Source organism: Phyllobates terribilis, unplaced genomic scaffold, assembly GCF_046119375.1.
Source record: "Phyllobates terribilis strain yellow unplaced genomic scaffold, ASM4611937v1 Scaffold_9__5_contigs__length_417890890, whole genome shotgun sequence".
Classification (NCBI taxonomy): Eukaryota; Metazoa; Chordata; class Amphibia; order Anura; family Dendrobatidae; genus Phyllobates; species Phyllobates terribilis.
Window position 1 is genome coordinate 59,593,631 of NW_027362769.1, and position 24,557 is coordinate 59,618,187.

Here is a 24,557-nt window from a genome sequence, read left to right on the forward strand (position 1 = left end):
CGCGCCATTTTCCGGGGCGGCTGCGGACTGCAATTTGCAGCGGGTGGGGCCCAGAAAGCTTGGGCCTCCCTGCGCTGCAGATTCCAGCCCCCAGCTGCCTAGTTGTACCTGGCTGGACACAAAAATAGGGCGAAGCTCCACGTTTTTTTTTTTTTAAATTCATGAAATTCATGGAATAATTCAGAAAAAAAGGGCTTCCCTATATTGTTGTGTCCGGCTAGGTACAAATAGGCTGCTGGTGGTTGGGGGCAGCCCGTTCCTGCCTGCTGTACCTGACTGGACACAAATATAGGGCGAAGCCCCACATCAATTTTTTTAAATTATTTCATGAATTTCCTGAAATGATTTAAAAAAAATTGACGTGGGGCTTCGCACTATATTTGTGTCCAGCCAGGTACAGCAGGCAGGAACGGGCTGCCCCCAACCACCAGCTGCCTATTTGTACCTGGTTGGACACAACAATATAGGGAAGCCCTTTTTTTCTTAATTATTTCATGAATTTCATGAAATAATTAAAAAAAAAAAATACGTGAAGCTTCTCCCTATTTTTGTGTCCAGCCAGGTACAACTAGGCAGCTGGGGGATGGAATCTGCAGCGCAGGGAGGCCCAAGCTTTCTGCCCCCCCCCTCCCCCCGCTGAAAATTGCAGTGCGCAGCCACCCCGGAAAATGGCGCGTTCATAGAAGCTGGATGCTGTACCTGGCTGGCATACAAAAATATGGCGAAGCCCACGTCAAAAGTTTTGGGAAAAATTAATTAAAAAATAAATAATAATTTAGGGACTGCATCTTTATTAACTCCTCAAATGTCATTTAGTGTTAAAATAAAGGACTTATTTTAAAAAAAATTGACGTGGGGCTTCGCCCTATATTTGTGTCCAGCCAGGTACAGCAGGCAGGAACAGGCTGCCCCCAACCACCAGCTGCCTATTTGTACCTGGCCGGACACAACAATATATGGAAGCCCTTTTTTAAAAAAATTATTTCATGAAATAATTAAAAAAAAATTGACGTGGGGCTTCGCACTATATTTGTGTCCAGCCAGGTACAGCAGGCAGGAATGGGCTGCCCCCAACCACCAGCTGCCTATTTGTACCTGGTTGGACACAACAATATAGGGAAGCCCTTTTTTTCTTAATTATTCCATGAATTTCATGAAATAATTTTTAAAAAAAATGCGTGGGGCTTCGCCCTATTTTTGTGCCCAGCCAGATACAACTAGGCAGCTGGGGGCTGGAATCCGCAGCGCAGGGAGACCCAAGCTTTCTGGGCCACCCCCGCTGCAAATTGCAGTCCGCAGCCGCCCCAGAAAATGGCGCGTTCATAGAAGCGCCATCTTCTGGCGCTGTACCCAACTCATCCAGGGCCCTGGTGCGGTGGCTCACTGGGTAATAAAGGGGTTAAGGCCAGCTTGGCATTATCAGCTGGCCCTAAGCCCAAAATTCATGGGGTCACGCCAATATTAGACATGACCACCATGAATTTCTAGTAAAGTATTTAAAAAAACACAACACCCAGAAAAAAGTCCTTTAATTGAAATAAACACACAATTCTTTATTGTTCTAAATTAAACCATACTTACCATCACGCCCATTCCAGCTGAAGCCAACGATCTCCTGCAATAAAAGTAAAATAATAAAGCAACCTCATCCTTACCTTTCCATGGCTCCCACGACAGCTTCAGCTCTGCTACATCGAGATGACAGGCTGGACCGCAGCAGAACGCTGCCATCCATCCTGTCATCCCGCAGACACTGAGAAGCGCAGGCATACTTCCACTCCTCAGTGTCTGGCTGTGACGGCATCCAGATGAGCCGAGGTCATGTCCAATGAACTCCGCTCACTTCATGTACGTCACTGACAGCGTGGGAAAATTCTCCTGCACTCAGCACTTCAGCGTGAGAATTTTCCCACGCTGTCAGTGACGTGCATGAGGTGAGCTGAGTTCATTGGACATGACCTCACCTCATGTATGTCACTGACAGCGTGGGAGAATTCTCACGCTGAAGCGCTGAGTGCAGGAGAATTTTCCCACGCTGTCAGTGACGTGCATGAGGTGAGCTGAGTTCATTGGACATGAACTCGGCTCATCTGGATGACGTCACAGAGAGACACTGAGGAGCGCAAGCATGCCTGCGCTTCTCAGTGTCTGCGGGATGACAGGCTGGATGGCAGCTTTCTGCTGCGGTCCAGCCTGTCATCTCGATGTAGCAGAGCTGAAGCTGTCCTGGGAACCATCGAAAGGTAAGGATGAGGTTGCTTTATTATTTTTCTTTTATTGCAGGAGATCGTTGGCTTCAGCTGGAATGGGCGTGATGGTAAGTATGGTTTAATTTAGAACAATAAAGAATTGTGTCTTTATTTCAATTAAAGGACTTTACGCTGGGTGTTTGTGTTTTCTTTTAACTTTGACTATGGGGTTAGTAATGGGGGTGTCTTATAGACGCCTCTCCATTACTAACCTGGGCTTGATGTCAGCTGGCATTATAAGCTGACATCAACCCCAACCCTATTACCCCCTGCCACCGCACCAGGGCAGCGTGGAAGAGCGAGGCTAAGTGCCAGAATTGGCGCATCCTATGGATGCGCCATTTCTGGGGCGGCTGACGGCTGGTGTTTCTAGCCTGGGAGGGGGCCAATATTCATGGCACCCTTCCTGGGCTATTAATATCAGCCCCCAGCTGTCTGCCTAGCCTGTGCTAGCTATTAAATTAGGGGGGACCCCACGTCATTTTTTTGGGGGGGTCCCCCATTTTAATAGCTAGTAAAGGCTAGGTATTCAGCTGGGGGCTGATATTAGTAGCCTGGGAAGCTCCGTGGGTATTACCCCCTTCCCAGGCTTCAAACATTTGCCCCAGCTGTCTGCTTAACCTCCGCTAGAGCCTAAAATTAAGGGGAACCCCACGCCAATTTTTTTTTAAATAAATCCTTTATTTTAACACTAAATGACAAGTACAGTAATCAACACTGTCACTGTACTTCATATATATGTGACTGACATGTTTCTATCTATCTAATCTATGTGTGATTCTCTATTCCTTCTATTCTAAATTGTCGGGTACAGATGCTGAATTGCCGGCCGCCTTTCTTAAAGAGACGGTGCATGAAAACACTATTATTTTTTTAAATAAATCCTTTACACTAAATGACAAGTTCTGTAAGCAACACTGTCACTGTACTTCATATATATGTGACTGACATGTTTCTATCTATCTAATCTATGTGTGAAGCTCTATTCTGTCTGTTATAAATTGTCGGGTACAGATGCTGAATTGCCGGCCGGCTTTTTTAAAGAGACGGTGCACGAAAACACTTATATTTTTTTTAATAAATCCTTTACACTAAATGACAAGTACAGTAAGCAACACTGTCACTGTACTTCATATATATGTGACTGACATGTTTCTATCTATCTAATCTATGTGTGAAGCTCTATTCTTTCTGTTGTAAATTGTCGGGTACCGGTGAATGCCGCTGATGAATTGCCGGCTTTTCATGTCATTCTACATTATTCTTAGTTGTTTTACTTCATGTAGAATTAACCTACAAGGAAAGAAAGGGTTTATTTTCATTCCGATATTTGTGTCCCATTGACTTGCATTGGTTTCCGGTATCGGAATCGGCGATATCCGATACTTTTTGGGTATCGGCCCGATCCAATCCGATACGATATTTCCTGATATCGGAAGGTATCGCTCAACACTAATCACAACATATACATTTTACATAAAGATATGAAAGAGGTCCTATCACCAATTTTTTCATGTTGAACTTGATACACAATGTAATAGTGGCTGCAGAGTGGAATAAAAGTTTTGTTTATTTTATTTATTTTTTTATTTCACTTCTCCATTACGGAGATATCAGCAATCCAGTACTTTGTACCTAATGTGTTGACTTTTCTTAAAGGGGTTTTCCCATGAACGAAAGTTGATTTTAATCAATAGATCTTGGAATAATAATAATAACTTCCACAATTGGATGTGTTTAAATAACATGTTCCTGTGCTGAAATAATCATATAAATGTTCCCCTGTATAATGGCTGTGTCTGACCGTGCTGGAACATGGTCTGATCATACCACATCTCCTGGGCAGGGGAGGAAGCGAAAGACAATATAGACATTACAGCAGAGGATCACAGCTGATTCTTTCTGTGAGGTAAAACATTTCCCTGCCTGTGTTTAAGCAATGTTTTACTTCAAAGAAAGAATCACCTGTGATCTCCTGCTGTCCTGTCTGTATACTCTCTTTTGCTTCCTCCCTGCCCTGGAGCTGTGGTATGATCAGACCATGTCCCTGCATGGTCAGACACAACCATTACACAGTACACAGCAGGGGCACATTTATAAGATTATCTCAGCACAGGAACATTTTATTTAAATACATTCAATTGTGGAACTTATTATTATTCCAAGATCTATTGATTAAAATTAACTTTTGTTCATGGGAAAACCCCTTTAAGTCTTAATATTTGTTATAAAATAGTTTTTTCTGGGAGCGTGTATTTCTTCCCAAAGTATGAGTTCCCAATCATAAGCAGACAGCAACACGGCCGAAAAAGAATATGCCCCCACAAGAGATTAGTCCCGGTTTCTCAGTGTGTGAGATGTAATGATTTAGCCTGATCTCCTGGTCTTGCCCCCTGCATGATTAGAAAGTGCAGCTGAGTTTAGCTGTGTCACATTTACAGACCCTTCTATCAGATTTCTTCTAATAGCACCGTTAGCTCTGCTGTACTGCCTCGCCCCTCCACACTACTTGTCCGGAAATGAGTCACACTTATGTCAGTTGTGCTCAGAGCAACTTGTAATCACTCTGCAGTGAGAACAAATCAGGCTGTCATTACATCTCACACAGGAGAGGTTCTTGTGCTCTCACAGCAGAGCTATTACTTGTTGCTCTGAGCATAACAGACATAAGTGTGACTCATCCATGGCCAGGCAATGTGGGGGAGGGGCAGTAAAACAGAGCTCACAGTACCAAGAAAGCAAGAGACCTGATAGAAAGGTTTGTAATGTGACACAGCTAAACTTAGAGAAACCTATTCTAAACTATTTTTCTTTTTCTGTTGTGTGACTGCCTGCTTGGTCAACTCATACATGGAGAATAATTACACTCCCCCAGTGAAAACTATCTGTTACCACCCACTTGACCTTAAGTTTTGCTAACGCATTAGATACCAAATACATTGATGGCTGATATATCCATAATGGAGAGGGAAAAAAAAAAAAAAATCATTTTATTCCCCTTTGCAGCCACTTTGGCATCATCTAACCAGTTCAACATGAAAAAATTGGAGAAAGGTCCTCTTTAAGCTGAAAAATATACACCACATGGACAAAAGTATTGGGATACCTTCATATTACATCTACAGGAGATTTTAAAGAAATCCTATTCTAAATCCATTGGCATTAATATGGATTTTTTCCCAATTTTGCAGTTACATCTTCCACTCTTCTAGGAAAGTGTTCTAGAATATTTTGGAGTGTGTTTATGGGAGTTTTTGCCAATTCATCCAGAACAGCTTTTGTGAGATCAAACACTGATGGTAGATGACAGGTTCTGGCTTGCATTCTCTGTTCCAGTTCACCTTAAAGGTTCTGTGGGGTTCACCCCAGAGGGCCTGAGATGAGGGGGAGGGTTCTGTAGGATCCAGTCAAGTTCTTCCACTTCAAAATCATCCAACAATGTCGTTTTGGACTTGCTTTGGGATACAGTCATGCCGGAAAAGAAAGGGGCCTTCCCCAAATTGTTTACACAAAGTTGGAAGTCTATTGTCCAAGATGTCTTAGTAAGCTTTAAAGGAAGCCTGTCAGGTCCCTCAGGCATCCCATGCTGCACATATAATTATTTTCAGCCATAATCCAGCAATATATTCATGTTCTTTATGTAACACAGTTATTCACATGTGTGCACAAACGACTTTTAATGCCCTCACTCACATAAGTGAATAATCTCTGACAAGTCCAGTAAGGTGTTGTTTCCATAAAACTGTCCTGTTTCAAAGTCACAAATCACGCACCCCTAAGTTTGATTGACATTCTTCACATGGTCCACAGCATGTCTCAACCAACTGCAATTTTGTGCATGCACAAAACTTAATTCCTTCCTGCCAAGAAGCCGGATGAGCTCTCCCCACCTTCATTGGTGTATTGCACCTGATTAGGGAGGAATGAAGTCTTGTGAATGGGTAAAATTTATGTAGGCTGAAATATGCTGTGAGCCATGTGGAGAATATCAATCATGCCTAGATGTTGTAATTAGCAACTACAGGTGCATCTCACTAAATTAGAATATCATCAAAAAGTTATTTCAGTTCTTCAATGCAAAAAGTGAAACTCATATATTATATAGAGTCATTACAAACAGAGTGATCTATTTCAAGTGTTTATTTCTGTTAATGTTGATGATTATGGCTTACAGCCAATGAAAACACAAAAGTCATTATCTCAGTAAATTAAAATAATTAACAAACATCACCTGCAAAGGCTTCCTAAGCGTTTAAAAAGGTCCCTTAGTCTGTTTCAGTAGGCTCCACAATCATGGGGAAGACTACTGACTTGACAGATGTCCAGAAGGCAGTCATTGACACACTCCACAAAGTCCCAGAGTTTCAATTTTCATTTGGAAATCAAGGTCCCAGAGTCTGGAGGAAGAGTGGAGAGGCTCACAATCCAAGCTGCTTGAGGTCTAGTCTGAAGTTTCCACAATCAGTGATGGTTTGGGGAGCCATGTCATCTGCTACTGTAGGTCCACTGTGTTTTATCAAGACCAAAGTCAGCGCAGCCGTCTACCAGGAAATTTTAGAGCACTTCATGCTTCCCTCTGCCGACAAGCTTTTTGGAGATGGAAATGTCATTCTCCAGCAGGACTTGGCACCTGTCCACACTGCCAAAAGTACCAATACCTGGTTTAAAAACAACAGTATCACTGTGTTTGATTGGCCAGCAAACTCGCCTGACCTTAACCCCATAGAGAATCTATGGGGTATTGTCAAGAGGAAGATGAGAGACACCAGACCCAACAATGCGGACGAGCTGAAGGCTGCTATCAAAGCAACCTGGGCTTCCATAACACCTCAGCAGTGCCACAGGCTGTTTGCCTCCATGCCACGCCGCATTGATGCAGTAATTGATGCAAAAGGAGCCCCGACCAAGTATTGAGTACATTTACTGAACATACATTTCAGTAGGCCAACATTTCGAATTTTAAAAACAGTTTTCAAGCTGTTTTTATAAAGTATTCTAATTTAGTGAGATAATGACTTTTGTGTTTTCATTGGCTGTAAGCCATAGTCCTCTACATTAACAGAAATAAACACTTGAAATAAATCACTCTGTTTGTAATGACTCTATATAATATGAGTTTCACTTTTTGTATTGAAGAACTGAAATAAATTAACTTTTTGATGATATTCTAATTTAGTGAGATGCACCTGTATGAAGCTGGGCAGTTCTATGAAACAATTACCTTGCTGGACCACTCAGAGAAAATTTGCATGTGTCAGTGAGGGCATTAACGCTAAAAATTATTTTTTCTTCACTGCCCAATGGTGTAAAATTCTGTAACACACTCGTTGTGTCCATATGATCACTGCCCCCTTAGATGAATTCATTGAGGTGTAGTTTGTAAAATGGGGTCACTTATAGGGCACCACAAGGGCTCTTCCAGTGGGTCATGGCACCCGCAAACCATAACTGCAAAATCTGCACTACAATATGGCGCTCCTTCCTTTCTGAGCTTTCCACTGTGCCTGAAACATAGTTCCCAATTACATTTAGGGTATTGGCGCATTTAGGAGAAATTGTGCAACAAACTGTGAGGTCCATTTTTTCCTATTAACCCTTCACTGGGCTACGTTAAAGCGTTCCAGAGTTAATATCTCATAAAGTGACCTGGTCAGAATGGTCGAGGTTGAAGGGGATAAGAATTTCCTTTCATAAAAACTAAGAAGTCTAGGCCAACCGCTAAAAAACAACCCCACAGCATTGTTCTACCTCAAACAAACTTTACAGTTGGCACAATGCAGTTAGGCAGGTAATGTTCCCCTGGCATTCACAAAATTCAGACTTGTCCATCAGACTGGCAGACAGAGAAGTATGATTCGTCACTCCACAGAACATGCACTGTTCCTGAGTGTTTAGTGCTGTTCTGTACACCACTCATCTAACACTTGGCATTGTGCTTGGTGATGTAACATTTGTATGCTGATGTTAATGCCAAAGTTCTCTTGGAACTCTGCCTTATTGAGTCATCAGAATGTTGGCGCCTTTTATGCACTATGCACCTTTAGCATCTGGTGACCCCGCTCAGAATTTTTACATGGCCACTTTGTAGCCGAGTTATTGTGGTTCTTAAACGCTGACACTTTTCAATAATACCACTCAAAATTGATCATGGAATATAAAGAAGAATTACATTTTGTGAACTGACTATTGCAATGGTGGCTCCTAGAGAACCACATTCCCAGTCAATGAGCTTTTTAGTGTAACCCCTTCTTTCACTAATGTTAGTAAAGGCAAACTGCTTAACTAGTGGCTGGATATTGTACATCTTTACTAGTGGGATTGAATTAAAAAGCTGAATTCAACGAGTAAGATGTGTGTCCCAATATTTTTGTCTACAGTCATGGCCAAAAGTTTTGAGACCAACACAAATTCTGGTTTTCACAAGGTGTGCTGCTTCAGTGTTTTTAGGTCTTTTAGTCAGATGTTTCTATGGTTACTGAATTACAATTATAAGTGTTTCATAAATGTTTACACTTTTATTCACAAATACATCAAGATTATATAGAGACTCAATATTTATTATTTTTCCTGACTTCTGCAATTGCTTGGCAGCTGGATATTCTGGGTCAAATCCTGACTGATGACAACACATTTTTGCCTAATCAGTGCTTGGAGTTTATTACAATTTCTGTGTTTCTGTTTCTCCACTCACTTTTTGAGGATTGACAACAGGTTCTCAATGGGATTGAGATTTGGGGAGTTTCCTGGCCATGAGCCCAATATTTCAATGTTTTGTTTATTGAGCCACTTAGTTATCACTTTTACCTTGTGTGCCGATTTTCATCATGCTGGAAAAAGCATTGTCCATCACCAAATGGCTCCTGGATCATTGGGAGAAGTTGCTTTTGGAGGATGTTTATATACATTTCTTTATTCATGGTAGTGTTCTTAAGCAAAATTGTGAGTGAGCCCCCTGCATGGATGAGAAGCAACACACATGAATGGTCTTAAGATGCTTTAATGGTCTCATGACACCGGACTTATGGTAGCACTCACCTTTTATTCTCTAGACAATAATATTTCCAGATGCCTTAAACAGTCTGAAGGTGACCTCATCAGAAAATAACTTCTTGCAAAGTTATTTTTATGTAAGAATCTATAGTAGATCCTCCAAAAGTGAGTGGACAAACAGAAATTCAGCAATTGTGATAAACACCAAGAACTGATTAGGTAAGAATGGGTTGCCATCAGGCAGGATTGGGCCCAGAAAATGACATCTAGCAGGCCAGGGTGAAAGGCAGAAGTCTTGAAAAATAAGGCTCAATGCTGTAAATATTGAGTCTTTCCATAAACTTGATATATGTATCAATAAAAGTAAAAAAATGTATTAAATGCTTAAAATTGTACTTCAGTAATTTGACTAAATTCTCTAAAAGCATCAGAGCACCACAATTTGTGTCAGTCTCAAAACTTTTAGCCACGACTGCACACAGTGCAAGTAAGTGAAAGCAATAATTATAAGACACAAATGTAACAATAGTAAAACGGTTGTGACGCCTCTTACTCGAAAAAGCCCTTTAGTTTACCCTGGATGATGGGGGACTCGGAGTCGGGTCCTGTGATGGAGAGATGGGGTGCAGCCGTGGCCTGGACCCGACCCGTGCTCAGGGCCGTCACATTAAAAGAGATGGTGTGGGCTTATCCGGGTTGAGTGGCTGATTTACGACTACGCCACCTGTGGCACCTGGTGAAGGCCACCACCGCCGCTGCAGTCCGCTGAGGCATGGCTTTATGGCGGCCAGAGTTATTACTACTCCCCACAGGCGGAGCAAGGCCTCGGGGCAGGTAGATAGGAGGATGGGGGTAGTAGTAGAGGAGAACGGATGCCGCGTCTCGCGGTGTGGCGCAAAATAAAACAGTCCGGAGGCCATAGGGGTGAACTTCCAAGGCTTTACTCACTTTAGAGATGGCAGAAGGAAGGCGACTCCGTGCTCCCCGCGGAGTCCTGCGGTCACCAGGGACGGGGGTCCGACAACCTCCGAGTAAGTCCATCATTCAGTCGGGACCGTACACTAGAGTGTTCCTGAACTACAGACCGAATCCTTTCCTGTCCGTGTGTGTGCAAATAGGCCGGGACTCCCTCTGAGCTCCTCTCAGAACAAGGGCACAGGTGGCAGCTCCGCTCCGTCCGATACCCGATGGGATCATCAGGGCCTACCAGGCTTTCCCGACCAGGACATGGAGTAGCAAGGTCGGGTGTCGGGGGCCTGTACCCCTCTTGCAGCCGGACTCCCTCTGAATATATCAGGTTGGCGAGGACAGGTGGCGTACACCGCTCCGTCTGCATCCTGCCTGTGATCCATTTGCTTGTGGAGCCACACTCTTAAGCTCTGGGCCTTCTTGATCCTGGTCCTTGGCCGGGTTGAGACATTCCTTGTCTGCAACCTACCGCTCGTCCCAAGGCCAGGGTACGAGGGCTGTGTCCCAGGCCGGTGCAGGCCCACACAGGATCTGCGCTCCAGGAGGGAGGTCACATTACACACAGTATTTGACAGCACAGAGAACAGCTGACAGGCTAGCAAAGGCTAGACAAAAGGACCAAGACCAAAGATAGCTTTTTATTAAATATGAAATTTAAAGTGTAACTAACTTGTAAGTCCTCCACCCTTACCCACTAACTGGTTCCCCTAACTGTTGGTTCCCCAGTCTCCCTGTAACCAGGGGAGCAGCACCTAGTGCATACTAGCTCCCTCCGGTGGAGAAGTGTGGTGTTGGATGCAACAGTTGGGTCACGACTATCAAACTGTTCTTACCTCAGAGGAGGAACACTACACTCCATTAAAGAAGAGCAGCATCCCTGTGGCGGTCAAACCCTCAGGGGCGCCACACTATCAACTTAAAGGGAATCGGTCAGGATCCCCTCTCCCCAACTCCACCCAAATTAACTAAATATGTGTGTGGGTTCTAAGAACACAAGTGAATCCTCACCTTTATTAAACAGGCTAACTCCAAACAGCACCTGATGATTTGTATATGTGTGATTGCAGCTTCAGGAGATGTTTCTTTAGAAAAAGTCATGAGATATAAGTGACATAAGTTTTGGAAAACTTTGTCTGTTCATCCATCCATGTGTAAGCAAGCTGTTACCCTTTTTATGAGTGATTATATTTTCTTACTGCAGATTTCCTCAATGGTTGCTCTCATCTGTGAAGAATATATCAGTTTAGGAACGTCCAGTGGATATTTAAAATTACCTGATTATGTTACATAGATTTCCTGTAAATTAATATTTTGGATTAACTTTTTAATTAATTTATACTTACTTCATCTGAATAACTAGTTGTGTTTTTGATCTAAATGGTAAATTAGATTGCATTTATGATTCCCTATTAGGGAATTTAGAATTAATTTAAAGGAAATAGAATTCTCATTTATTAACTGGACGGAGTGTCTACAAAGAGTGGTTTCTGACTGGACACCCCATTGACTCCATGTGGTGGCATTCCAAAGAAGCCCTTGCTATTAGAGCTGAGTAGAAAGATTGTCCAGCGTCTACATTGATAGTATTAGGGATGAGCGAGCGTGCTCGTTTAACCCTTTCGCCCAGCACGCTCGGGTGCTTTGCGAGTATCTTCGGCGTGCTCGTATATTAAGTTTGAGTCCCTGACTGTTAGGGAATCCTCACATGTGTTGAAGCTGACTAACAAACAGGCAAACTCTGCATGCATTGAGGCTAACAGCCATAAATCATGCAGACGCAGTTACTCGAACTTAATATACGAGCACGCTGAGGATACTCAGGAAGCACCTGAGCATGCTCAGCGAAAGGGTTAAAAGAGCACGCTCGCTCATCACTAATAGTCATCAGATCAGAGTACTGCAAACCTCCTACTACTCCCACTACATTCAACATCCACGGCCCTCTTCTGATTAGTGATATTATGCATGTGTCACACATCAACGTAATGGCGTCACAGCGGTTTATTAATCAGAAGAGGTGCTGTCACAGGTAGTAGGAGTTTCATGGTGTCAGTACTTTGTAGCCGCTGGACCTGGTCCTGTAAATCTTTTTACTCAAATCTACCTGTTGTAGGATGCCCCAATAAATTACAGATGATCCCTGGAGGGTACTAGAGGGTGCTATATACAGTATATTTAAAGCAGACAACCAGTTTTAAGTTCCCATCATATGATAATATAAGTGCAGTTAAACATTAATATCAGCATAGTTGATAATTTTGCTTAAATCTAAATGATAAAGATCTTTTGAGCTATACGCAATTAATTATAATATAGTACATGGAAAATGTGATTATGTGAAAAAAAAACATATTTGCATGTCATAGCTCTTCAGGCGATCATGTACACCTAATAGAACTGCGAAGATTAAGTGTAGAACTGACACTTAAGCGCTCAGTATCTAAATTATTGACAAGGTTAATCTATTTTTAAGTCATGGTATAAGTGTGGTCGTAGCATGAGTCATGAGCACAAAGGCTGTACTACTTATTAAAGTACATTGTACAGTCTGTATTGTCCCTTAGTACAAACAATGCTTCCTACTGAATAGCAATTATTTATGCAATGCATTAAATATATTTTGCTCTTAAAGAGAACATGTCAGTACGATTTTGGAATTTAAAGAAAACACATGGCTGTAATGGCGCTGTAGTTTTGATTAAGTTGATAACTTTGGCAAAGAAATCCGCTTTGTGGTTCTTTAATCACCATTTGAAGTTTTCCTGCTAATTAGATTTCGGTGCACAGGGGCTAGACTGTACACTAGGTCTTCTCCCTGTCTGTGATTACCCAGTTTCTTTGCCTCTGGTCATTAAATGACAGGTCACTGCTGAGATTCAAAACAGAGGAGGCAAGTCATTCACAGATTGGAAGCAGGTGAAGGGGCTGGGAATCACAGGTAGGGAGGAGAAGACCCAGTGCACAGTCCAACCCCTGTACACTAAAATCTAATTGGCAGAAAACTTCAAATGGTGATGAAAGAAGAACAAGAAAGAGGATTTCTTCACCAAGGTATCAATTTAATCTTCATTACAACACACTACAGCCATGTCTTTACTTTACATTACAAAATTGTGCTGACAGGTTGTTCACACCAGTCTTGATGATGAGACACCTCTTCATGAATAAGGAGCGCCAGACGAGCAATATACACCTCTGTGTGCTCCTCTCCACAAATCCTACTCCAGTTCCTGCTAGAGTAAGATTTGTGGCATAGCGAATGCTGCCACTCCTCATGAATTTGACAGCAGCGGTTGCCAAACCCCCATCCTTCCCCAGCTTTGCCCACTTTTTTGGAGCTGGGCGAGAAATGGTGTGAGAATGCCAAAAATTGCATAATTTTAGCACCACCTCCAATTGCATCAAAATTCTGTGACTTTTCAAAGCTTGTTACTCCAGAAAACTGGCATAAAAACTTTGATGAATCGGGCCCAGAATATTTACATTTTTGTCCCTGCTTAACCCATTGATGCCCATATGAACCTTTTAGCCATTTTTTTTTATCACAGTACTGATTTTTTTTTTGTTATTTTCTACCTGTGCTGGTTTATTGGATATGACTTTCTATTTTGTTACAGATATGGCTTAATCTTTTTATACACATTGTGGTTTGTATTTTTGGCTGTTTTTTAGAGTATGTCAAAAAATAAAAATATATTTTTTAAGAAATATGTATTATCACATAAAGAACCCCTAAAATAGAATTTATGTGCGTTTCTGCTAGTGCAGCTTGTTTATTTTGATATATAATATTATCTTATTGGTGATACTGCATCTAGACTAGGGCTTTCAACATGTAGGCCTGGCATTTAACAATAAAAAATTAACATTATTAGTTAAAAGATTGTTTTCAACATGACTTAAGAAACACACTGCTTCCCTGCCTCTAGGTTTCCTGCCTGCTAGGGGCGGTGCACACCTGAATTAGTGACATTTTGGACTAACAGCACTGTCATTCTGTTAGCCCAAACTATGTAATCCGAATGCTTCAGAACAGCACTTGAAAGCTCTTTCGCAAAGAGCTTGTAAGCACTGTTTAAGAATGGACAGGATTTTTAATTACAAGCAAATTGCAATGTTGCTTGTTTTTACAAGCACTTTTCAACTTTACCCATTGTTGAAGATGCGAAAAAATTTTTTTAATAAATGTAATACATTTATTATATTTTATATTTCAGAATTATCATAATTATATATTTACATGAGAAATTAATCAAGTTAATTTTATTAATTGCTCTGCTTTATTGACAGCTCACAAATCGAGGTGAATAAAAGCAGATGCCACATGCAGGTTAACCCCATTGAATAGGGTTAATTTGCAGGGAGGAGTAATTTTTATTGACTTGAGCTAGTTAAAATGAATAAACTGTGCTTTTACTCACACTCTCCTGCTCCAAGACGCCTCTCCACCTCTGCTCTAATCTTTGACAGGCTACAGTGAGCGGTCATGTCACAACTACAGCGCAAGTGACCGCAGGAGCAAATTAATGAGCTCCACCATCACATGCACTGTAATCATGATGTCACAGCTGTAATCTATCAACAAAGAATGTAGCAGCGGTGGAGAAGCATTGCTAGACCTGAGTTTAGTAAAATGAATTCATTAAAACATTATTTCTAGAAAACTCATTTAAAATATCTACACTTGTAGAATATTTAATGATGCTATGTACATAACACATAAACTTATACATACATACATATATACCAGCAGTGAGGTAGCCACTTGTCTATAATGTATGCATGCTGTATATATTTATCTACACATTTTATCTAATATATACCGTATATACAGTGTTGTGAAAAAGTGTTTGCCCCCTTCCTGATTTTTTATTCTTTTGCATGTTTGTCATACACATGTTTCACAAAACCGAATTTAAATATTAGGCAAGGATAACACAAGTAAACACAAAACACAGTTTTTAAATGAAGGTCTTTATTATTAAGGGAAAAAGAAATCCAAACCTACAGGGCCCTGTGTGAAAAAGTGATTGCCCCGCCTCTTTAAACATAAATTAACTGTGGTTTATCACATCTTTGGGAAGCTGAGTTCAATTTCCCTAGCCAAACACAGGCCTGATTACTGCAACACCTGTTTTCAATCAGGAAATCACTTAAATAGGACCTGCCTGACAAACTGAAGTAGACCAAAAGATCCTCAAAAGCTAGACATCATGCTGCGATCCAAAGAAATTTATGAACAAAAGGGAAACAAAGTAATTGAGATCTATCAGTCTGGAAAAGGTTATAAAGCCATTTCTAAAGCTTTGGGACTCCAGCGAACCACAGTGAGAGCCATTATCCACAAGTGGCGAAAACATGGAACAGTGGTGAACCTTCCCATGAGTGGCCCGGCTACCAGAATTACCCCAAGACCGCAGTGATGACTCATCCAAGAAGTCACAAAAGAACCCTCAACAATATCCAAACAACTGCAGGCCTCACTTGCCTCAGTTAAGGTCATTGTTCATGACTCCACCATAAGAAAGACTGGGCAAAAATGGCATGCATGGCAGCATTCCAATACGAAACCCACTGCTGAGAAAAAAGAACATAAAGACTCATCTCGGTTTTGCCAGAAAACGCCTTGATGATTGCCAAGACTTTTGGGAGAATACTCTGTGGACTGACGAGGCAAAATTTGAACTTTTTGGAAGATGTCCAGTTACATCTGGCATAGAAGTAACACTGCATTTCAGAACAGGACCATCATACCAACAATAAAATATGGTGGTGGTAGTGTGATGGTCTGGTGATGTTTTTCTGCTTCACGACCTGGAAGACTTGCTGTGATAAATGGAACCATGAATTCTACTGTCTACCATAAAATCCTGAACGAGAATGTCAGGCCATCTGTTCGTGACCTCAAGCTGAAGCGCACTTGGGTTATGCAGCAGGACAATGATCCAAAACACACCAGCAACTCCACCTCTGAATGGCCCAAGGAAAACAAAATTAAGACTTTGCAGTGGCCTGGTCAAAGTCCTGAACTTAATCCGATTGAGATGCTGTGGCATGACCTTAAAAATGTGGTTCATGCTTGGAAACTCTCCAATGTGGCAGAATTACAACAATTTTGCAAAGATAAGTGGTACTGATGAGTGAGCCTGTTTGTTTAACCTTTTCCCTGAGAACAAGTAGAACAACTCCATTGGTTCTAATGATCATGTGATTTTTTTTGGGACAATTCTCAAACTATACAGCATAATATGTAAAACTATATAACTTATTATTTCCTCCAAAAAAGTATTACTGACTTTTTATATATTTATTTCTCACACCCATCCACTTTGCACATCTAGATCTTCTCTTATGTGCACGGTTACTCAGAAAAGTCACCATTAGGACACCCGCTCTTCATAGCTGAGTGCTATACCTGATGCTAATTCTCCAAGCTGTCAAAAAGCCACCAGCCACAGATCTTGGGCCTGCGAGCCACAGGTTGGGGACCCTTATGCTATGTACACTGCTCAAAAAAATAAAGGGAACACTCAAATAACACATCCTAGATCTGAATGAATGAAATATTCTCATTGAATACTTTGTTCTGTACAAAGTTGATTGTGCTGACAACAAAATCACACAAAAATCATCAATGGAAATCAAATTTATTAACCAATGGAGGCCTGGATTTCGAGTCACCCCCAAAATTAAAGTGGAAAAACACACTACAGGCTGATCCAACTTTGATGTAATGTCCTTAAAACAAGTCAAAATGAGGCTCAGTAATGTGTGTGGCCTCCACGTGCCTGTATGACCTCCCTACAATGCCTGGGTATGCTCCTGATGAGGTTGCAGATGGCCTCCTGTGGGTTCTCCTCCCAGACCTGGACTAAAGCATCCGCCAACTCCTGGACAGTTTGTGGTGGATGGAGCGAGACATGATGTCCCAGATGTGCTCAATCGGATTCAGGTCTGGGGAACAGGCGGGCCAGTCCATAGCATCAATGCCTTAGTTTTGCAGGAACTGCTGACACACTCCAGCCACATGAGGTCTGGCATTGTCCTGCATTAGGAGGAACCCAGGGCCAACTGCACCAGCATATGGTCTCACAAGGTGTCTGAGGATCTCATCTCGGTACCTAATGGCAGTCAGGTTACCTCTGGCAAGCACATGGAGGGCTGTGCGGCGCTCCAAAAAAATGCCACCCCACACCATTACCGACCCACTGCCAAAACGGTCATGCTGAAGGATGTTGCAGGCAGCAGATCGCTCTCCAGGCGTCTCCAGAATCTGTCACGTCTGTCACATGTGCTCAGTGTGAACCTGCTTTCATCTGTGAAGAGAGGGCGCCAGTGGCGACTTTGCCAATCCTGGTGTTCTGTGTCAAATGCCAAGCGTCCTGCACGGTGTTGGGCTGTGAGCACAACCCCCATCTGTGGACGTCGGGCCTTCATACCACCCTCATGGAGTTGGTTTCTAACCATTTCTGCAGACACATGCACATTTGTGGCCTGCTGGAGGTCATTATGCAGGGCTCTGGCAGTGCTCCTCCTGTTCTCTCTTGCACAAAAGCGGAGGTAGCGGTCCTGTTGCTGGGTTGTTGCCCTCTTATGGCCCCCTCCACGTCTGGTGTACTGGCCTGTCTCCTGGTAGCGCTTCCAGCCTCTGGACACTACGCTGACAGACACCGCAAACCTTCTTGCCACAGCTTGCATTGATGTGCCATCCTAGATGAGCTGCACTACCTGAGCAACTTCTGTAGGTTGTAGGGTCCGTCTCATGCTACCACAAGTGTGAAAGCACAACCAACATTCAAAAGTGACCAAAACATCAACCAGAAAGCATTGGTACTGAGATGTGGTCTGTGGTCCCCACCTGCAGAACCACTCTTTTATTGAGTGTGTCTTGATAATTGCCAATAATTTACATCTATTGTCTATTCCATTTGCACAACTCCTAAGCCGTCTATGTGGACACTCAGGTCATAGAGAGCTGAATAAAATGATACCTTGATATCTGAGATCTGATGTCTTAGTCCAGACAAATCCACATATGTATATTTGTTTACTAGTGATGTTTTACTGTATGAAAATTCTCTTTAACCTGACCAGGTATAACATTGAATTTGTGGTGTCATTGGTAAACTTTTTCTTGTTCATCTTCAGGGCCAGGGAGATTTACTGAAGAATGCCAAAAATGAAGCAATGGAGAACATGAGACAAATCCAGCAGGCTTGTCTTTCCAGTGGTCTAAGCAAAGCTTCAAGCACAGCAACTGATTCAAAGTCCAAACGAGGCCTAGAAGCAATTGAAGAGAAAGATACCGGGGAAGAAAATGGCCGCTTGTGAGGAAGAAAATCTGCTTTGACATTTGGCCTACCAGAGCTGGGGTCAGGTGTCGAAGAGTAGTCAGATATCCACCAGTTTAGAAACATTCCAAACCAAGATAGTAGCCTTTCTTGTGGTTTCTGTTTCAACCTCACCTTCACAATTATGCCTACAATTTTTTTGTAATAGTGAATGAATGTGTGAAGAGGATTTTTTAACACTGACCACAAAGGCTTGAAATGAAAATTTCCAGTTGTGCCATTTAGTATCCATTATATTTACAGTACCAAGCAGGGTCTTTTCAGCAGAAATAGATGGTCCCTATTAGGATGCTCTGAGGCCTCCCAGTGATGAACTGATTACCAAGGACACTATATATACCCATAGTGACAGAAAAGGTATTCTCTCTGTTCCTCATGATGTGTGTGTTTGGAATAACAGAGATTAGTTAGTAATTTATGGCTGCTAGAGTGTGTAAAATCCAGGGACTGATCATGTGAACCCAACATAACCCAGGGCTTTCTGAAGATTTCTGGGAAAAGAAACCAAGCACCCATCATGCTTTTAACACTGGCTATTTTATGAGAAAAAGACTATATTCTGCTTTTGACTCTATTTCACCTTAAGTAATAATTTAACATTTTACCTTTTTAATAGTTAGTAAGAAGATCTCTAGTGGAGATAAACTTTCAGTTCTATGTTACCTGGATCATGTGATGTTCCTCAATTTAACAAAGTGTATTTGTTAGTTGCTTAGGTACATAGCTAGCCCATAAGAAACAGCAGTCACATGCCTACATGAGTGCAATAATGCGAATGACTTCTATAGAGAGCTACTCACCCTAGTCCAGTGAGCCACAGAAGGGCATCTCAGTGTGACGGTTATTCAGGGATGTTCATGTTGTGCAATCCCATTTTATTAGAAGGGTTTCCCGAAAAATTGGATACCACATTGCTGCGGAGACCCCAAGCAAATAGATGTAGTTTGAATAGTGTTTGGTTTTCCTGCAGAATCACTATAGAAGAACTGAAGTGTTACACACAGACTGAGCATTCATGTGCTTTGTAGGATAGAAGGGGAAGACGCTGCCGGACATCTCTTGAAGCGGCTTATCTCCTGGAAAACAAAAGGGCCTGGCATCTGAATCCAACCCTTATCCTCCCCGAATCTTCTGCCAGGGAAGAGTCAGAGGTCTCCATGTGCATTAGACAGTGGCCTCATCTTGCCAATACTTCAATGTATATGAGGTATTTTAGGATATTTTTTTTAAAGGGTGGTTTCCAAAAGTAAGCAACCTATTCAAAGGACTTCAAATGGCAATGTCATAACAAATGTGGATAGAACTAGTGTTTTTTCTATCTTCCTATACATAAAATCCATAATGCACAGTCTGAACCAAAAGCTCCTTAAAAGGTTGATGCATGGGTATCTGTGATAAATGAGGATACAAAGGGGTGTACATCCAGGGCAAATTTGTTCTTTGAGCTATGTTTTCCCATCCCCTTTACAGTGGAGAAGAGCAAAACTTCTCCTATCCTGTATAGGAAATCTACTCAGGCTAGGAGTTACCAAATCATGATAAAAGTATTTGCGGAGAATAAATACAAGTAAAATATCTTCTACTTCTGAACAATTGCTGAATACATACAAAACTTTCATAGAAGTGTTGTTCATATGATTTTCATCTCTAAAATTGAAGGCCCATTTAGACTAGCTGATAATCATTACTATTTAAATGCTTACGACTCATTGTGTGTGCGCGATAACTGTATAATGTAAATAGGGAGAGCGCCTGAATATGGCGAAAAATGCTTGGAAAATTATCATTGATCGCTCATTGATTGTTCAATGGAAATGGAAATCGTTCTGTTCCAGTGTAAATACAGTGAATGACATTTAATTCAGCGACTAAATGATCAAAGATGAACAACTTCTTTACACGCTTATACTAAAATGTAAAAACTTGTCTGGAGTAAATAGCTTATTCTAATCGTAACGATTGTTTACATGATTATCGTTTCATCTAAATGGACTTTTACTCACCTGCTGTTTTACAAACTACAAATCCACTTCTAGAATTGAGTATTGCTCTATGTGAGGGATTAGTTATGACAACTGTTAAGTTGGCAAGCAGTTTAAATTACAGTAGAGAACCACACAATTCCGTAATTATTTATGTATAAGAGCCTATTGTGGATAACACAATTTTAAGTGACTCCCTGGACAAAACATTTTTCATCTATCCACAAGATCATTAATAAATTATAGACAGCTGTGTGAGCCCCACTTCTTGGATCCCCAACAATCTCTAGAAAGGAGGTCTCAACACAATGTCATTGTAAAGTGCTGCGGAATATGTTGGCGCTATGAAAATAAAGATTATTATTATATTACTATTGAGAAGGAATTGTCTAACCACCATTTAGGACTTCCATTATATTGATAAATGGGAACCTCAGGGGTGAGGCCATAGGAATCATATACTTGTGGATAGCTGATTTTTTTTTTGCTCATATGAAAATCCTTTTAAGTTATGTTTTACAAATTAAAGCAGCTTAAAATATTTTTCAAGATATTAAAACAAACTATAGCTATAAACTAGCTACAGTTTGTTTTAATCATTTTACTTGATGACCGCAAAATAGAAGATTGAGAGAAGAGGATAAGAAGCTAGTCAGCACGACCGTAAGTATGCAAATTGCATGCATGCAGTCGCATGACATGCGCACAAATCGACCAGTAGGTCCAAATCCTAACAGTGTATATATTACATACTGTTAGTTACCTGTAATAAGTACTGCTTGCCAACAACCCCGTTAAGACACACTCACTCCCAGGAACCTGATTGAATATATTCTTATGATTTACTGTAAAAAGCTACAAAAACTCCCACTTCTTCAAAAATGTGACTCCTAGGCTAGGCTCAACACAAGCGCATTGGTTCAAGTGCGATCCGACAAAACATCAGATCGTAACCGGACAAATGTTAGTCTATTGGGCCGTGCACATGTCCAGTTTTGTCCTCGGACAGAGCCTATCCGAGGAAAAAATTTCCGCATGACCGAGTTTGATCCAATATTTGGATCGCACTCGGCCATGCAAGTCAAAGAGTGCGTGGAAACCATCGGACTGAACTAGGACGACACCTGAGTGCCATCTGATTTCCACTCACTGACATAATGGAGAAGATAGAAATATGTGGTTCTCCATCTTCTCCTCACAGTGTGCTCCGATTCTCTAATCCGAGAGATTTGGATCACACTATGCTGACACTCTGATCAGAGTTTGAACAGAATGTTATTAATTGGCCCGAGAATCTATGGCCGTCTGCATGAACCCTAAGGCTGCGTTCAGATGCGTCAGTCACGCTGTTGTCTTTCAACCTGCAATAGCCTGTGCTGCATCTTTTCACCGTTGCCTTGCACAATTATTTGATCTTGCAGGGAAACTGCTGTGTCACTCGAAAAGCTGTGCAGCAATTATAATTGGCCACATAGTCTCACAAGTGGAACAACGGTTTCCTTGCAAGATTAAGTGATAGTGCAGGGAAACTGTGTGGCACAGGCAATTACGGTTAAAAGACACAACATAACTGCTGCTTGTGAATGCAGCCAAACACTTGTTCTTAACCTTTATTGATGAATATAAATTAGTCCCTATGCAGTTTAAGAAGGGCAGAAGAATCCCACAATGTTCCAGATGCAGCCTGATAGTACATGACTGAGACATACAAAATGTTCTTTGTAATATCATATTGTATAATAAAGGGAAAAGACGCAAAAGTAGAACATTCCAATAGGATCCCAATTACTTTAAGGGCATCTGTCAGTAGGATGAACAGTCCTAAGCAGTCTATATGGGCACACAGGTCATAGAAAGCTGAATAAAATGATACCTTGATAACTTTAATCCAGTGTCTAATTCTAGAGAAATACACATTTTCCTTATATATAAATGAGCTGCTCCAGACTATGGGCCAGACACTAATCTGCATGAGAATTGGCCTCCAGAGATTATTTTACTTGAAGGGGACGATGTGTAATGGCCGCTTTCGGCTCCCATGATCTCACTGTAGAGCTGTGTGTGATTATACCTAACACATCTGCAGGATTCTCATCTTCAGCTTTCATCTCACAGGCAGACAGGGTTACAATATTGTGACCATTCAGCAGAGCTTTGAGAGCTGCAAAAAATGTGTTTGTAAGAAATGAAAGTTCAGTTCTACTGTTCTGTGTTAGTTACTTGTCTCACACTGGTAACTTTCTCTTTTATTAAAAATAATCTCTGAAGGCAGATTCTCATGCAGATCAGTGCCCGGCCCACAGTCTTGGAAGAGATCATTTACATATAAGAAAAACCTCGATTTCTCTGGAATAAGAGAATAATCGGATCACAGATATCAAGGAACATTTTATTCAGCTTCTTATGACTTACATTCCCATATAGGCGGCTTAGAAGGCTAATTTCCTTTAAAATTAAAAATACTATATAGCTAACTGCTCAAAATTGACTCAAACGATATAAAATGAAACCTTTTTGGTGTGCTATATAGAAGAGCCACATAATAACCCATATTATGTAATGCACAGTGTCAGAAGAGTGAACCTTCTATCAATATGTAATGAAAAATATTTTTAGGGTCCCCATTTAACTATATGTTCGAGGGCTGCTGCTACTGCAAAAATATAAAATCACATAATCATTCTATGTGTTTTCTAAACATTGTAAAAGCTTTTGCTTCCTGTTTTTTTTTCTATGTTCTTACAGGGGGTTCAAATATTGTTGGCTTTGCCATAATCAAAAATTCTAGACTCTGTCCCTCCTACATAGACGTTTGTTGGCGAGTGCATACAGCCATGTACGCTTTACCCATGGTATCAAAGATTTATGGAAATATCAACTAAAAGTGTCTGAAAAAACATTATTAATACACCCTGATCCCTCTTTTTCAAAATTTGTATCCTACTGGTAATTATTATTGTACAATTTTGTGATGGACCAATGCCATCATGTGCTTTGGGAAACCAGTGTTTCCCAAACTCCAGTCCTCATGCCCCCCAACATGTCATGTTTTCAGGTTTTCCTTAGTATTGCACAGGTAATAGAATTATTATTAAGGTATCAGAAACTGTCACAGGTTGTCACGCAAGGTGTGGGAAAGACTAAGTGCAACACAAAGGGAAGAGGGAAAGGGAGCCCAGACGCTAGGGTAAGGGGGAGTGGAGACCTCCTAGGCTGATCTGATGTCACCCTGACTCCTCTATTGTCCGTCCCTGTATTGGTTCCTCACCAATCGCCGCACAGGAACCAAAGCCCTGTATTTCCCTAGTGCTTGGCCCTGGCTAGGGAAGGGGGGGATAAGCACTAGTCAGTCCCCACTAGCAACTAAAAATAACAAGGGAGACAAACATGGGGAAAAGTAACTTAGCTTGAGCCGACTTCAGAGAGATTACACCAAAAGTCCTCCTAGCACCAGAGAGAAAGTAAGCAGACTGCAACAGCACCAAGCCTTCACAAGGAAACATGTGAATATCACCGACACCACCCTGCTGCAAACAGAAAGTATTTAAACACCCAGGCCTGGGTGTCAATTAGCAGGAGGGAGGTAGCCGCTGGGTCCTAGAGTGAGACAGATTCAAGAAGGTGTCTGTAATGCCAAACGAGATCTTCTGCAACCAACTGCAGGGCGACTGTCTGTCACATCTGACACACCTGTGACACAGGTTCTCTCACCTATGCAATACTAAGGAAATCCTGAAAACATGATGTGTTGGGGGCCATGAGGACGGGGTTTGGGAAACACTGTACTAGACAAACTCTTTAATGCCTTGATGTGTGTCTGGAAGAGTGGGGCCTGACATTGATTGAGATAAAGCAATATGGTGTTCACAATATCCACATGGTATGCAAGAAACGAAACATACTGATTTCTCATCTGCAGACTAGAGTATATGGATCCCTTGTTGGCTTACAGGGTAATAACGTGTCCATAAATTTCTCTGATCCATCATTTCTTAACTTAAAACTTTATTCTGAAT

General features: G+C 41.5%; 1 protein-coding gene across 2 annotated transcripts in view; it reads left to right on the plus strand.

Annotated features, from left to right (window-relative positions):
- The window catches only part of PLCL1 (phospholipase C like 1 (inactive)), a 397,791-nt gene extending 374,512 nt beyond the window's left edge, over positions 1-23,279 (plus strand). For both annotated transcript variants that reach the window (XM_073646527.1, XM_073646528.1), the window contains exon 6: positions 18,357-23,279. In XM_073646527.1, the coding sequence (XP_073502628.1) occupies positions 18,357-18,539 (183 nt within the window). In that variant the 3' untranslated portion in view covers positions 18,540-23,279. The remainder of the gene's footprint in view (positions 1-18,356) is intronic.
- Positions 23,280-24,557: the final 1,278 nt, after the last annotated feature.